General features: G+C 50.7%; 1 protein-coding gene across 1 annotated transcript in view; it reads right to left on the reverse strand.

Annotated features, from left to right (window-relative positions):
* Window positions 1-16557, reverse strand: part of LOC103347041 (trafficking protein particle complex subunit 9) — a 225767-nt gene extending 209210 nt beyond the window's left edge. The window contains exons 1-2 of the mRNA XM_070063804.1: window positions 16458-16557; window positions 5887-6012 (exon numbers count right to left, since the gene is read on the reverse strand). Of these exons, the coding sequence (XP_069919905.1) occupies window positions 5887-5956 (70 nt within the window). The 5' untranslated portion in view covers window positions 5957-6012; window positions 16458-16557. The remainder of the gene's footprint in view (window positions 1-5886; window positions 6013-16457) is intronic.
* Window positions 16558-17295: the final 738 nt, after the last annotated feature.

Here is a 17295-nt window from a genome sequence, read left to right on the forward strand (position 1 = left end):
GAACAGGGTCCTGAGGGAGGGGCTGGGGGCCAGCAGGGTACGGGGACCTGAGGGAGGGGCTGGGGGCCAGCAGGGAAACAGGGACCTGAGGGAGGGGCTCGGGGCCAGGAGGGGTGAACAGGGTCCTGAGGGAGGGGCTGGGGGCCAGGAGGGGAATGGGGACCTGAGGGAGGGGCTGGGGGCCAGGAGGGGAATGGGGACCTGAGGGAGGGGCTGGGGGCCAGCAGGGGAACGGGGACCTGAGGGAGGGGCTGGGGGCCAGCAGGGGAACAGGGACCTGAGGGAGGGGCTGGGGGCCAGCAGGGGTGAACAGGGTCCTGAGGGAGGGGCTGGGGGCCAGCAGGGTACGGGGACCTGAGGGAGGGGCTGGGGGCCAGCAGGGTAAGGGGACCTGAGGGGGGCCACCTCAGGGAAATGGCTGAGGATACCATGAGGGGTATGGACACAGACCTCCCCTGGACAAGCCTGAGATGTGGACACAGCCTGGGCATAGGACTGCACTGGACGCCCTGATTTCACAGACAGTGAGGAAATCAATCTGTATTGCTCTAAACTGGGAAGTTGGTGATTTCTTACAAAGCAACGAGACACCAGCAGAGTACCCATGATGGGTGTCCAAGATATGCCAGCAGGCAGAGCCTGGCTCTCACCGGAACACCAGTTATGAAACTGGAAGGCAGAGAAGGAAAATCAGACCCCACGTGAGGCGTAAAGCCCTTCCACACGGCTGCCCCACTGCTGTTTGTAATCACCTCGGGGGAACAGCAGTGACCCCAGGGTCACAAGGCAGGCACTTGGGGTCTTAGCAGATGAGCAAACCTGCCTGGGAATACCACCGCCAGCATCTTGTGCCACAGGGACTCTGGCCCATGCCTGGGAACTCCAGGTGGGGCCTAGCAGAGATGTGGTGGCAGAAGGGGAAGCAGAAGCTTTTCCAGCATTTGCTGACCGGAATTCCTTGGCTTCACGGAGCCTTCAGCTTCTGCAAACACCTTGTGCCGGGGCAGCCTGCACAGGATCCAGGACCAGCTCCACCACACCTGTGATGATGACCGGGAGCTGGCATCTTGGATCCATTCACAAGATGATGGCACAGAGTAACACAGTGCAGGACCGACTGCCACCTGGTCAGAACCAGCACTTGTCTTATTTTACGAAGAGGGAAAACTCTTCCTGACAGGTGGGACAGCCTGCCCATCTTAGGCCCTGATAAATCATTGCTCAGACTCAAAACACAAGGCTGTCAGCTCTGGAACCCGTGCTCTTTCTCCCTCCACCAAGCTGCCCCTCGGTAGCTCCTGGGACTCAGGCTGCCCTCTCTCTGCAGGGGTCTGACGTCAGCCTCTGATAAGCTGCAGGGGCTTCTCCACAAAGGAGCCAGGGCAGCTGTGCTCATCCCACCTGCCCCCTCCACCCTTAGCAGCCTCCCTTGGCCTGCAAGGGACTGGCACCCCAGCCCACCCCCAACCAAAGATGAGGAACTCATTGTCTCTTAAACAGGTCCTTATGCCTGCTATCACAGATTCATTCTCTCTCGTGGTCAAAAAATGATCATTGTGCTTTCCAGGGTGCCAAAAAAAGTAATTTGTACTTTGACGGCCTTCATCCACTACAGGTAAGTCTAAAGTCAATCACTGAGTCTGTGAGAAGTGATTTTTGTCAGAAACAGACAATCCCCTGCCCGTGCCCCTGCCTCAACAGTCCCTCCCTGAAACAGCAAGAGAGCAGGAGTCAGCGGCGGTGAAACCAGCTGTCTCAGGTTTGGCCCATCCCCTGCGCCCGTTATCATCTGTGCAGACAGGTGCTTCTGTGGCCACATTTGCCTCTGCCTGTGGGAAGAAGCGCTCCTGATTGCCTGCTGCATCCCAGTACCGAGCCCCAGGCACACGAGTGCCAGTGCAACCATCATCTACAGGGACATCAGGAACTCTCTATTCTGACCCTCAGCACAGTGCCTCCATGAACTCCCAGTGTGCCCACAGCATGGAGGGCACACGTGCAGCCCAGGTGGCCCTGTCAGCTGTCCAAGGTCACATGGTGGGGAGTGGGGGTTATAGGGCTAGGCTGCAACCCAGGCTGCCACGTTCTGTCCAGGCCACCCTGCCTGGCAGCAGTGACCTCAGATTGAATCTGGGATACCACAAGGTCCTTTCACAAGAGGGAGGAATCTCTTCACCCCTCCAGGCCTTGCCTGGGACCTTGGTTGCCATCATCTCTGCTCAGAGCAGGGCCCAGACGAAGCCTGCACACAGGCACTCAGGCCAGGAATCAGTGCAGGCGGAGGGCAGGTGGTGTCAGCACTGGCCCTCAGGGTCTGCCTCACCTCCAGTGCCCAGTTAAAGATGGACTTACAGAGACTAGAATCTCAGGCAAAAGGGACACGAGTCTTCACACTATAGGCAGAAAATTGTCAAAAAGATATCAGAAGTCGTGGAACACAAAGTACATTCTCCTACCCATGAGTATTCAACAAATAATATGCATCTCAGCTGAACCTTCTGTTATAGATATTTCAGAAAAAACACAAAGCTTGACATTATCCACTGAATAGATGAGCAGGCACTTCTTACTATGATGCAAAACTGTATCACAGAGGCAAGGGTGGAGGGCGTGTGGCATGGCGGTTCAGACACCACTTGGGATGCCTGCATCCCGTATCAGAATGCCTGGGTTTCAGTCCCTGCTCCACCTCCAATTCCAGCTTCCTGCTAACGTGCACCCCGGGAGGCAGGAGGTGCAGTTCCAGCTTCCTGCTAACATGCACCCTGGGAGGCAGGAGGTGACAGCTTAGGTACTCAGGTCCTTGCCACCTGGATCATTGAGTTCTGGGCTCCCATCTTTGAACTGGCCCAGCCCTGGCTGTGGTAAGATTTGAAGAGTGAACTTGTGGATGGAAGATCTCTCTCCATGTCTCCCTCCCTCCCTTGCTCTCTCTCTGTCTCTCCCTTTCAAATAAAATGAAAAGCAAACAAACAAACTGCAGTCCCTGAGTGCCGAGTTCTAAGCCGAGGGAAGGAGACAGGGCCCGGCCATGCCCTGGCTGGCTGGCTCAGGGCAGGTGATGTGCACCCCTCAGTCTCCACCCTCTCCGTGAACAGGCACCTGCAGCATCAGCATCCCACCACGATGAGAACTCCTACCTGGTGTCGGCTTTGGGCCTCATTCACAAAAGGAAGCCTCATCAGTTGCTGAAGAACAAAGAACAGTAATGAGGCTGGATGCTGGGCACGAGCCACAAGGGCAGAGACTCCAAGCCAAGCTCGAAGGCCTTGAGTTTAAGGCTCTGATGTCGCTGTCTTTGAATCCTTAATAATGTTGTAACCAGGGGCTCCCCGATCCCCTGCTGTGCTGGGCCCTGTGAATCACACAGGTGGCCTCAAGAAGAGGAGCCTGGCCTCCAGCCCTTAAGCCCTCTATACAAGTCTGCTCTAGAGCCTCTCTGGCCCCGCCTCCCCAGTGCACAGTCTTTGCTCAGGCTCAAAGGGGAGGTACCCAGGAGCACCTCTGCCACCGACATCCTGTCTCCCTGTTTGACTTCCTATGCACTTGTCCAGCCTGCACGAACTGGGTGGGTAGGGGCAGGCTGCAACCCTCTGGCTTAGCTCAGTGCAGCCCAGTGTCAACATGCTTGGAACACTTACACTAGCCAGGAACTGGGCTCACATGATTTACTGAACACTGACAGCAAAGGACAGAATGGTGTATAGGTGGCTGCCACACCACCATGAAGCCATGACGCTGTACCTGAGCCCTTAGGAGCCAGGCATAATCTGCAGCTAACTGGGGCCCACACCAGGTGTGCATGCACATTAGAGCAAAACAGAGAGCACCCCTGCGAGCGGGACACTTGGTCTGGGGATGTGTGAGCCCAGCTCTTGGCTTTGCCACTAAGCAGCTAAGTAACCTGTAGGAAACCATCTCTCTGAGTCTGTGTTTTTCTGTCTATAAAAGGAGATAAAAATCAACTCCTCCAAAATTAATGCGACAACTAAAGGCACAAAAATATGAGCCAGCCTCTTCTCAAGCAGCATCTGAATGAAGAAGTGATCTCCAGGGACAGAAAGCACAGGTCTGTCTAGGACTCCCAACTTGGTCTTGCCCTGTAGCTGAGCAAAAACTTTACTTCCAAAGACGCACTGTTTTCAGGGAGTTCTGACAACATGCAACTTGTTGGTGATGTTTATGGTGAGGCCCTACTAGGAGCTGAGGCCAGCTGGTGCTGGAGTTACAGGAGGAACGCTATGATGATGATCTCCACACAGGGCTCCGGTGTCCCTTCTGCGGGGAACAACGCGGCACTGCGGACAGCACAGACTGAGCAGCGAGGCCACTTCTCCTGGCAGTGAGGTCCTGGACAAGCCCGGTCCACTCCAGTCTCTCTTTCATTGTGCTATGGGCATTGGGAACAGGACAGGGAGCAGCACAGAGCTCCCGGCCTCTTGCTACATTGTGGGAGGGAAGCCATAAAGAGGCAAATGTCTAATTGAGTTAAGGAAAGGCACTACCGAGGGGCAAGCTAGGGATGCTGAGGGCAGGGTGGCCTCCAGAGTGCTGGGAGCAGCAGATTCCCCCTCTGAGAAGATGATATTTGAACAGAGACCCAAGCAGCGTGACTGTGAGTGAGGCAGCGACAGCAATGGGACGAGGTCCATGCAGAGACCAAAGCTGTGGGACTGGGACAAGTCATGTGTTCAAGGACGAGAAAGGAGTCATGTGGCTGGATCTGAGAAGCAGAGGTGAGAGAGGTGGGGGGGTCAGGACAGGCAGGCAGCTGCGGTGGTATCGAGGCAGGGCCCCTAAGGAATGAAGGTGCCTTTTCCCTAAAAGGAGGCACAGCAATCAAAAACAGAAATAAAGAGGCAGCACAGAAAGTGCTCAGGATCAAAAACCGAGAGCAAGAGAGCTGCCAGCAGCCTTGGGCCTCCACACCAGGAGGGGACCAAGGGCAGTCGGCCTCTGGGCAGGGCCCGGCCTTCCCTAAGCTTGGGCTCCTTGTCTAGGAAATGCAGGCCCCTGCCCCTGTAGATCTGTCATGGGGACGCACAGGCCAACCAGCATGACAGGCAATCCCTGCCCCACATGCAAGTGGACCCTGGTGTCTGTCTCCAGGGCAGTGAGGGAGAGAGCTCGAGCCACGGCCAGGCCTTGCCAAGGACACCAGAACACAGGACAGGGAGGGCCTGGGGCACACTGTGCCCTGGGTCAGTGACAGGAGAGACATGAGTGGTTGCAGCCTGGGAAGGGGCAGGGAGCTTGGAGCCAGAAGGGCAGAGGTGAGGTCTTCAAGAGAACCAGGGTTCTGCTCCCCCTCTCCCCACGTTCACGGGGAAACGGCACCAGGGACACGGCCCAACCCCAGAGCAGAGCTTTCTCTGCTGGGTGGGAAGTCAGCACGGACCGTGTGAGATCACGCTTGTCTCCACTGCCACTCTGACGTCATCTGTGTTAAGTCTCAATAAACACAGCTCTTTCCAGTTCCTGGGACTTTCCTGAAAATGCCGTCAATGAAATACAGCTTTAAAACTCAGCTCCACGGGCAGCTGCCTGCCAAAGGCAGCAAACCAGACAAGCTTCCGTGGGAGGAAAGGCACACAGGTGGCCTCCCATTCCTGTGCTGCTGGGCCACGTGGCCCAAGGAAAAGGAGCTGACTGGAACCTTGTAAATAGGAGAGTGACAAGGTCAGACTAGTCTCAGTCACAGCCCAGGCAGACCTGGATCTGGACGTGGCTCTGCCATTGAACAGGCAAGTGCCTGGGGCCACTGTGGGACATCACAGGTCCAGTCTCTCGCGTCCACATATCCCAGGATGGCGGTCATCCAGGAAAACATGGAAGTTCTTCTCAAGATCTCTACACGTGGGGTGGGAGAAGCCCCGCCCACCTTACCTGACAATGGGGAGCTTGGTGAAGGGCACAGGGTCAGGGTGAGGCCATCTGGGAGAGTGATGAGCTCCATCGTCCCAGGACACTTGGAGGTGTAGTTCTCCAGGCTCTGAGTCACATCCTTCTTCTCTGAAGAGAACACAAACACAAGATAAAGGCTCATTAAACAGAACGGGCAGCTGCGGTATTTCCTGAGCACTCCGAGGCAGACAGGTATGGACCATGGAGGCGAGGGCTGTGCAGGGCGTCCCTCAGTGGATCCAGACATTCAGCAGCAGCTGCTCCATGTGAGGGCCTAAGGATGGAGGCAACATCAAGGCACTCTCCTCGACGAGGTTTCCATTGGCCCAGGAAACGTGTCTGCACCAAGTTCCAAGGCAGCCAGCAGGCAAGACGGGGGGAGGAGTGTGCCTGCGACCAAACAGCACTTTCCCAGCTGTTAGTTTTTTTAAAGGTTGAGAAGTAAAGATACAGCTTTTGGGACACAAACTCCTTAAAGGGAAGAAGACCTTGCCTTTACCAATACTTGCATTTTTCTGAGCACTCATGCAGGCCAAGTACCATGCTGTGTTCCTCAGACTACAAAATCTGGAAGGAGGGGCCGGCATTGTGGCATAGTGGGTAAAGCCATCACTAGCAATGCCAGTATCCCATTTGGGTACCGGTTGGAGTCCCAGCTGCTCCATTTCCAATTCAGCTCCCTGCCAATGTGCCTGAGAATGCGGCAGAGGCTAGCCCAAGTTTGTGGGCCTCTGTAGCAACATGAAAGACCCAAATGGAGCTCCAGGCTGCAGCATGGCCTAGCACTGGTCATTAAAGGTATTTGGGGAGTAAACCAGTGGATAGGAGATTGCTCTCTGTCTCTCCCTCTTTCTTTCTCTGTTATTCTGCCTTTTTTTTTTTTGACAGGCAGAGTGGACAGTGAGAGAGACAGAGAGAAAGGTCTTCCTTTGCCATTGGTTCACCCTCCATTGGCCGGCACGGCTAGCGCGCTGGTGCCGGGGCACCACGCTGATCCGATGGCAGGAGCCAGGTACTTATCCTGGTCTCCCATGGGGTGCAGGGCCCAAGGACCTGGGCCATCCTCCACTGCACTCCCAGGCCATAGCACAGAGCTGGCCTGGAAGAGGGGCAACCGGGACAGAATCCGGTGCCCTGACCGGGGCTAGAATGCGGTGTGCCGGCGCCGCAAGGTGGAGGATTAGCCTAGTGAGCTGTGGTGCCAGCCTGTTATTCTGCCTTTCAAATAAATAAAAACAAATCTTAAAAAAAAAAAAAAACCTTGAAGGCAAGAGATCTTGGTATATTTAAAGAACTTCAATACTTTTTATTCAAAATAGGTACATGATACTTTCCCTCAAAATTTCTATAAAAGAAGGGGTGAAGAGGGGGTCCAGTGCCATGGCACAGAAGGTGAAGCCTCCACTGGCAGTGCCAGCATCTCATATGGGTGCTGGTTCAAGTCCTGGCTGCTCCACTTCTGATCCAGCTCCCTGCTAATAGCCTGGGAGCACACTGGAAGATGGCCCAAGTGCTTGGCCCCTGCATCCACATGGGGGACTGGATGAAGCTCCTGACTCCTGGCTTCAGCCTGCTCTACCCCTGGCCACTGCAACCATTTGGGGAGTTTACCAGCGGAAGGAAGATCTCTCTGTCTCCACCTCTCTCTTGGGAATTCTGTCTTTCAAATAAATAAATCAATCTTTAAAAAAAATCTTCAATTATTATTGAAACAAAAAGAGGTGGGGGAGAGGCATTATTATCCCCTTTGAAACATGATAGACTAACTCAAGGATAATCTGGAAAATTTCATTATGCACTGGTTATAAATGCTACCAAAATCTAATTTTTTAAAAGACTTATGTTCAGCACCCATTTGGAATGCCAATGCCAGAGGCTTTGGCTTAACCCATTGCACCACAGTGCCAGTCCCTAAACATTAATTTTTAACTATGATATTAACATTGTGGTAATATATGAGCATGCCCATTTTTTAGAGGCTTACTAAAGTATGAAGATGTGAAATGACACAATGTGGCCAGGATTTTCTTTTAAATAACTCAAACAAAAAAAGCAACAGATGAAGTAAATGCACAAAAATCTTGGTAAGTATTAAATTTTGGTGGCTAATATTTGGAGATTCACATTACTATGCTTTGTACCTTTTTTTAAAGATTTTTTTCAACTGAGGAGGCTTTAAAAAGTTCATGAAGGGGCCAGCATTGTGGCATCATGGGTGAAGCTGGTGCCTGCGACACCAACACCCCATATGGCTGCTGGTTCAGATCCCAGCTATTCCACTTCTGTTCCAGCTCCCTGCTAATGGGAAAGCAACAGAAGCTGGCCAAGTGCTTGGGTCCCTGAATCTCCATGGGAGACCTGGAAGAAGCTCCTGGCTCCTGACTTCAGTCTGGCCCAGCCCTGGCCATTGTGGCCATTTGGGCAGAGGACCAGCAGATGGAACTCTATCTCTGTCTGTAACTTCACCTTTCAAATACATAAAATAAATCTTAAAAAAGTTCATGAAAAACGTGTATTATGGAAAATCTATTAATGAATATCAAAAATGTCTTTTACTGAAAAAAAATTTTCTTTTAATTCCATTTTCCTTGAACATTTTGAAGCATCCTGGAAGCTTAAGGGGCTTGGGGACAGGACATGATTTCTTCCAGGTCGTACATAGAAACGAGGTCAGCTTGCATCCTCCTGTTCCAACCTGCCCAGGCACCCATGTAACAAAGGGGAGCGAGCACAAGGCCCCACGCAGCGGCCACTGACATCTGCTCCACACACCCAGACTCTCACCCCAGACGCTCCAGTCAGCGGGAGGAGGGCACTCATTATTTCACTAAAATCCAATACATCCTGTCCATGTTGACCAGAGTACCTACCGCTAACTGTAGACAGAGCATCTAACGCCTTTGAAACTCAAATTTTCCACCCCAAGAAATTAAAGAATTCACACAGAAAAACCAGAGCATTCTTAATGAAAACGAGCTGTCACCTACTACAGAAGCAGAAAATCCGGCAACCAGAGCTTCAGACCATGAACGGCTTCCAGGCCATTTGCCATCCATGAGCTGACACCGGCAAGAAAACCAGCACGTCAGGATTTCACAGTTCACTCCTGCTTCTCCCCAGCAACAATGCGAGACAGCCACATAAGCACCCAGTTAGGTGTGGCTTTCTGAACAGGCGGAAGACAGGATGAGGACAAGCAAATGCACCCCCTTTTCCTGGAGGAAAGTGAAGACGGCAGAGGTGAAAGTACAGCTGAGGCTGGACCCCAGCTGAAACAATGTTTTCAGAATCTAGCCCTGGACTGTCAGCTACACAAACAGGGACCACACTAAGGCTTCAATTCTCATAAATGGAATTGTTGATCTGTGTGGGGAAGAGAGAATCCCAGCACACGGCTGGTGGGAATGTGGATGGGAAAACTCCATGGAGGCTCCCAAAGAAATTTAAAAGTAGACTTTCCAGTCCTTCCCTTAGCTACTGACCCAAAGAGGGAGAATTGCCTTGTGCAGATACGTGCACCCTCATGTTCACTGCAGCCAAGGCACAGAAACAACCAACATGCTCACTGGTGAGGGGGTGAATAAAGAACTTTGTGTGTTTGTGTGTGTGTGTGTGTGTGAGAGAGAGAGAGAGAGAGAGAGAGAGAGAGAGACAGAGAGAGAAAGAGACAGAGAGAGAAATGGGATACTAGTCAGCCTTAAAGAAGTAGGAGATCCTGCCATTTGCCACAGCACAGAGAGACCTGGAAGACTTGCTGTGTGAAATAAGTCGGACACAGGAAGAAAAACACTGCATGATTTCATTTACATGCGGAATGTTTAAAAAGAGCTCAAGGGGCTGGAGTTCTGGCACAGTGGGTTAAGCCACTTCTTGTGATGCCAGCATCCTACAACGGAGCACTGGTTCGGGTAAAAGCTTTTGTGCTTCCAGTCCAGTTCCCTGACAGTGCACATGGGAAAGCAGCAGAAGATGGCCCAAGTGCTTGGGCCCCTCACCCAGGTGGGAGACCCAAAAGAAGCTCCTGGTTCCCAACTTTGGCTTGGCCCAGCCCCAACCACTGCAGCCATTTAGGGAGTGACCCAGCAGATGGAATCTCTCTCTCTCTCTCTCTATCTCTATCTCTATCTCTAACACTGCCATTCAAATAAATAAATAAATCTTTAAAAAATATCAAATGCCCAAAGATATTCACTGCTTACATCAAGATGACACGTTAATCTACTCCACTCTACTAACCATTTTACTACCTATACAAAGAGTACTCAGAAAGCTTATGGATAAATTCACATTTTTACATATATGTATATATATATGCATTACATATGTATAGATTTCAAACATGTCCACATTAACACAAGCTTACCTCTTAATTCTATTTTTCCATGAACTTTCTGGAGTCCCCTCATATGTGAGTCATGAAACCATGTTGTAAGCCTCAAACAAACACAATGAACTTTATTTCAAATACATTTCTGTTAACAAAAACACAATGTGCTGGTACTTGTGACTTGTACCTAAGGCAGTACTGAAGGGAAATTTGCAGTTTTGGGTATTTATCCTAGGCAAGAAGGAAGACTGAAAACCAAGGATCTGTGTCTTCATTGTAAACGCTAGTAAAATTGTATAATTAAACCCAAAGTGCAAAAATCCATGTAACAGACAACACAAATTAATTTTTAAAATCAACAAAGTCAAAAATTGGTTCTTAGAAGAAAAATTAATAAAATTGATAATTCCCCTAGGAGAAAAACACAAATCATCTATATTGGGATAAAGGGGCACAGATCCTATGCTCATTAAAAGGATATTAAGGGAGTCGGCGCCGCGGCTCACTAGGCTAATCCTCCGCCTTGCGGTGCTGGCACACCGGGTTCTAGTCTCGGTCAGGGCGCTGGATTCTGTCCCAGTTGCCCCTCTTCCAGGCCAGCTCTCTGCTGTGGCCAGGGAGGGCAGTGGAGGATGGCCCAAGTGCTTGGGCCCTGCGCCCCATGGGAGACCAGGATAAGTACCTGTCTCCTGCCATTGGATCAGCGCCGTGCACCGGCCGCGGCGGCCATTGGAGGATGAACCAATGGCAAAGGAAGACCTTTCTCTCTCTCTTTCTTTCTCACTGTCCACTCTGCCTGTTAAAAAAAAAGAAGAAGAAGAAACGGATATTAAGGGGGCCAGCACTGTGGCACAGTGGGGTAATGCCCTGGCCTGAAGCACCGCCATTCCACATGGGTGCCTGGTTTGAGACCCGGCTGCTCCACTTCCAATCCAGCTCTCTGCTATGGCCTGGGAAAGCAGTAGAAGATGGCCCAAGTCCTTGGGCCTCTGCACCCACATGGGAAACCTGGAAGAACCTACTGACTCCTGGCTTTGGATCAGCGCAGCTCCAGATGTTGCAGCCAACTGGGGAGTGAACCATCGGATGGAAGACCTCTCTCTCACTCTCTCTCTCTCTCTCTCTCTGCCTTTCCTCTCTGTGTAACTTTGACTTTCAAATAAATAAATAAATATTTTTTGAAAAAAGGATATTAAGGAAATATTAATAGCCATATGCCAACAATTTTGACAACTTTGGTGAAACAGAAAAATTCCTCAAGGAAAAATGACAGAAGACAAACTGACAGTCTGAATAGCCCTGCATTTATTAAAGAATCTGAACCTGTAATCAAAACTCCCCAAAAAGAGCGTCCTGCCCCAGATGGCTTCACTCCGAAGTCCTATCACACATTCCAGGAGGGAGTGTTACCAAGCTCACTGCTTACACGAGTGCTCCAGAAGACAGAGAAGGAGGGAGTACTCCCCTCCATGCAAACCACTGACACCAAAGCCCAGGCAAGAACTGAAAGAACACAAATTCACTCAGCAAAAGCAGCTTGGCGTTTTTAGCAGTCTCACACAGCTGAAGAGACAAACGCCCAGCTCTCACAGGGACCCATCGTAGGACCATCACGGGGACCCTGGGCAAACCCCCAGAGCACTACACAGTGAGAGTAACCCAAGCCTCCACACAGGGCAACACATCAATGCTCAGACAGAAATCAAGGGAGTGTCTAAGAAGCAGGAGGTAATGCGGGACATGGGAAATACCTAGGTGTGAGTCCAGCCAAATATCTACACCATCAACTGTTGTCACACAGTGGGGCCGGTGCTGTGGTGTAGTGAGTAAAGCTGCCACCTGTGACACCAACATCCCATATTGGCACTGATTCAAATCCTAGATGTTCCACTTTGGATCAAGTTCCTTACTAATGGGTCTGGGAAAAGCAGTGGAGAGATGGTTCAAGTGCTCAGGCCCCTGCTAAAACCATGGGAGACCTGTTGAAGCTCCTGGCTCCTGGCTTGGCCTGGCCCAGCACTGGCTATTGTGGGCATATGGGGAATGAACCAGCAGATGGAATATCTCTTTCTGTCTTTGTCTCTCCCTCTCTCTATATAACTCAGACCTTCATAATAAATAAATAAATCTTAAAATGGTTGTGAGACAGTGGGTGCCAAGCACAGTACAAGGCTCTGGAGATCTGAGATGCACAGATCTAAGTAACTTCCTTATTACTAGGGAGTTACAGCAAAAAGGATTCAATGTTCAAATGGACACAGGAGCTGAAGACAAAGATGGAGACAGGGCTGACACTAAAGGAAACAGCTCTGGACTGGTAGGAGAAGTCCTGAGCAAGGCAGGAGTACAGAAGATGAAGGTCAAGGTGACCCCATCTGCAGACAGGGCCCTGGGGGACCACCTGGAGATGAAGAGCACCCAAAAGCTGTGGCACAGCCACCAGGAAAGTGCGCTGGGCACAGGGAGGACTTCCAAGCACCAGGAAGACCAGCAGAGAGAGCATTTCCTAAAGAAGGTGACAGAAGGAAAATGCAGGGCCCAAGGACAACACCTGGGAAACACAGAGGTCAAGGGCAGTGGGGAAATGAGGGTGAGAAGAACCCTATGGGATCAGGACTCAAGAAGGTAATGGGGGGCGGCAGCATTGTGGCAAAGCGGGCAAAGCCACTGCACACAGTGCCAGCATCCCACATGGGCACCAGTTCAAGTCCCGGCTTCTCCACTTCTAATCCAGCTCCCTGCTAATGTACCTGGAAAAGCAGTGGAAGACAGCCTGAGTGCATGGGCCCCTGCACCCATGTGGGAGACCCAGAAGAAATTCCTGGCTCCTGGCTTAAGCTCGGCCCTGCCCATTGCAGCCATTTGGGGGAATGATCAAGGTAATGGAAGACCTCTCTCTCTCTCCCACTCTCTCTTTCTCTCTCTCTCTCTCTAACTCTGTCTTTTAAATAAATAAGTCTTTAAAAAAGGCAACAGTCGGGGGGTTGTTCTCTGGCAAGAAGAGAAATGGGCATGAATGTGACAAAGGTGTACTGGTCATTTGTGATCTCCAAAGCAAACAGCAGGGGAAGGACTCCATGCAACAAGAAGAGTTGGGTGGGAGCAGGATGAGCAACAGCAAGGCTCCTTGGTCCTGAGCGCTGCTTAATGGGTACCTAGACAGGACCCCATAGGATGAGTATACTACCAGGGGCTTCCCCAGCACTGCCTCACACAGAATTGGCACTCACCCAATTACTACAAAATCATGCCCAGCCCCACACAAGGGACCATCCAACTAGGCCCTGAGACACCCCGTCCCTTTCCCAAGGTCACACTGCAAATGAGCAGAGTTGAGGTTCTAACCCAGCCCATCAAGCCCGTTCCAGTCCTAGCGCAGAGTGCATCCCTGGGGAATCACAGCGCCCATTTCACAGACCTGGAAAAGTGACATGGCTTTCACAGGGTTCTTGAGGTTCTTCAGACTCAGAGCCATGAGCTCCGTTGTTCATTTTGTCACACTGCCCACCCATGGTGCCCCAATTTGTAAAGTTATCCCAAAATAGCCAATCACCATGGCCAGCAAGTTCAGCACCTTACATGGGCAAGAAAAATCAACTAGGCTTTCCTGGACTCTGCACATACGTCCTTGTGACATGATGGTTCCACTACACAAAGTGAGGAAGATGCGTGTCACTACCATGAAGACAGGCCACGACACACCTGCATCCTCACAGAACACTGACAAACAGAGATGAACCCTGCCTTCCTCCCTCCCAGCAACAGCAGCTCCTGTCTGCTTGTCACTTCATTTACCTACGACAGGCTGGAGGCCCTGATAAGCAATCATTCAAGTAGATCAAGAGACTAAATATTTTCCTTGTTCCTTTCAAGTGCGTAAACATGGTCCACCAAAGGCAAGGCAATTATGTGAAGTTGTCAGCTTATTATGTAATCATCTGTGTGAAGCACTACCTAGAAAAATTTTAAGTATTTCTCTGGATCTTAACATAATATCCAGATGAAGAAATTACCTTAGTAACAAAGACTTGGGGCTGGCAGTGTGGCACAGTGAATTAAACCACTGCCTGCAATGCCAACATCCCACAGGAGCATGGTTGTAGTCCTGGCTGCTCCACTTCTGATCCAGCTCTCTGCTAATGCACCAGAAAAACAGTGAAAGATGGCCCAAGTACTTGGATCCCTGCCACACACAAGGGAGACCCAGATGCTTCAGGCTCTTGATTTCTGCCTGGCCTGGCTCTGGACATTGCAGCCATTCAGAGAGTGAATAAGCAGATGGAAGAGCTCTTTCTCTCTTTCTTCCTCTCTCTCTAACTCTGCCTTTCAAATAAATAAAGAAATCTCTTTTTTTAAGGTTTGTTCATTTACTTACTTGAAAATCAGAATTAGAGAGAGAGAGAGAGAGGGAGAAATAGATAGCTTCCACCTGCTTGTTCACTCCCCATATGGCCACAAAAGCCAGGGCTGGGCTGGTATGAAGCCAGAAGACAGGAGCTTCTTAGAGGTCTTCCATGTGGATCCATGGGCCCAAGCACCTCGGGCCATCTTCCCAGGCACATTAGCAGGGAACTAGATTGGAAGTGGAGCAGCTGGGACTCCAATGGATGCCCATATGGGATGGTGGCATTGCAGATGTGCCACTGTGTCACAGTGCAGGCCCCAATAAATAAATCTTTAATAAAAATAATTTTAGAATAGTGATAAATAATTAGAATCTATTGACTATGAACTAGTTGTTATAAAACCTATGGCACACAAACATTCCAAACAGATGCAGTGATTAAAAGTGACATTGAGGGGCAGGTTAAGTCTCCACTTACAGTGCTGTAATCCCATACGGGCACCAGTTCAAGTCCTGGCTATTCCACTTCCAATCCAGTTACCTGCTAATAGCCTAGGATAGCAATGGAGGATAGCCCTAGTGCTTGGGCCCCTGCATCCATGTGGGAAATCTGGAGGAAGCTCCTGGCTCCTGGATTTGGATTAACCTAGCTCCAGCTGTTGCAGCCATTTGGGGAATGAACCAGTGGATGAAAGACCTCTCTCTCTGTCTCTTCCACTCTAAATATGCCTCTCAAATAAATAAGCTTTAAAAAATAATAAAAGTGGCATTTATAAAAAAATCTTCATAATATGGAAAAGGCTTATGCTACTTCGAAAATCAGAATACAGATTTATAGAATAAATTTTTAAATTCAATCCAATTTTTAAAACGAATAAACAATACTAAATAGACACATAAAATGTTAAGTGTGCCTGTCTATGCACAGTTAAGATGCAGGATGAGGAATTATTTTTTCCTATCCATTTTTATTTTTCAAGATTTCTAAAAGGAAAATACATAATTTGTATTTGTGAACCACTGGATGGAAGATTGCTCTCTCTTTTTTCTGTCACTCATCCTCTTACATAAATAAACAAACATTTTTTTAAATGCTTCAACTTGAATTTTCAAAAAGCCAAAAAGCTTTTACAAAGAAAACTTGGGGTCTGCTACAATCCTCCATCCGGGTACAGAATCCAGCACCATAAAAAGTCAGAGGTGGACAGAAGCTGCAAGGTGCCTTGGTTTGAATGCCGGGCATTCCTAGACCTGAGATGACCGTGGCAGCAGCGACAGGTATCCTGGGCAGTGCAAACTCGGGACACACACAGTCACTGCCATCCCTTCTCCACAGATTAGGAAGCGAAGGCTCAGAGACTCACCCCACGTCGGGGGTCTGCCACTCCTCCCCCACGTGCCCAGATTTCACTGCACTCCCCCCAGCACGCAGACACTGCCTAAGCAGCCATCATCCTGTGAGGAAGACCCTCCCTGACACCACTCAGCGAGATTCCATCTCTTGAAGAGAAACATCAGTCCTCTAACTCCTGGCTGTCACCCTGCCTGGGTTACTAAACCTTCAGAAAAGACAATGTGAAGTCGTTCAGCTCCACACAGACTGCCCAACTTACAGGGAAAGAAAGACAGCAGGATCCCTGTCCCCAGGAGTTCACAACACAGGGAGAGATCAGCTAGCTAAGGGACACTAGGAGCCTAATGAAATGCTCTCATTGAAATCTCAGCCAGGTAATCAAAAGGAGAGGAGGAAGAATCCCCTGACTTCTTAATAGCAGGGGAGCTGGGGAAAGGAGCAGCCCAGAGCTTCTGCTCAGGCAGGAACAGCACCAACTACATGACCTACTCCAAGAACCAAAAATGCCCAGTAAGCCAAATACTCACTATGTAGATGAGGAAGACTGGAAGCGACCCTGGGGCTCCGGACGCTGGATGCCGCAGTGTGCAGATGCGTCCCTGGGCACCATGGCGACGGCCATTGGCGAGTGCGCCTGCGCCTGATGCTGTGACCCGGAAGTGCACCCGCACGCCTGACCCCAACTCCGCGGTGCTCAGGTGAGAGTCAGCGCCGCATCCTCTCCTGCCCGAGAACCTGTGAAAGCCAGGAGGAGAGGAGCTGTCCTCGACGCTGCTGGCCAAGCCTGAGCCTGAGGGAGAACCAGCGGCCCCAGGGTCAGGCGAGGGTGCGGGTTCGAGGCTATCGCGCCATTTCCCAGGCGCGGTTCTCTTCTTCGTCCCCTTCCGGAAGCAACGGCCTTCACGGACCTCAGTGCCGCCAAGCAGACCAGGTGCCCTTGGAGGTGAGTGACGCGCGGCTTTTGCGGTTTCCTTCTGGGGATCTTGGCTGCAGGCGTGCCTGTTGTTCTTGGGTCCCAAAGGTGCCGGTGGAGTCGCGGTTGTGCTGTGCGGATGGACTGGAAGGGTCCCCAGGGTGCGAGCAGCTGTACAAGAGCAGAGTTGGCTCGGTGTCCTCCCGGAATGGCCCTGCATTCCCGTCTGTTTGCTCTTTGAGGACCCAGCTACCCTGCTCTAGACCACTGAGAGTGTTGTCAGGAGGAAGGAGAGCAAAAGTGCGTGTCTGTGTCCTGGTTTAGGAGGACAGTTTGAAGGTAAAATTGGGTTTATGGATCCGATGTCTGTATTCTGTATTATATACCTGTAGAGCAATACAGTTTCTCGTGTGCAATGAGTCCTGTCAACATTGAAAACTGTATGGGTGTAC

This window comes from Oryctolagus cuniculus, chromosome 19 (assembly GCF_964237555.1).
Source record: "Oryctolagus cuniculus chromosome 19, mOryCun1.1, whole genome shotgun sequence".
NCBI classification, from domain to species: domain Eukaryota; kingdom Metazoa; phylum Chordata; class Mammalia; order Lagomorpha; family Leporidae; genus Oryctolagus; species Oryctolagus cuniculus.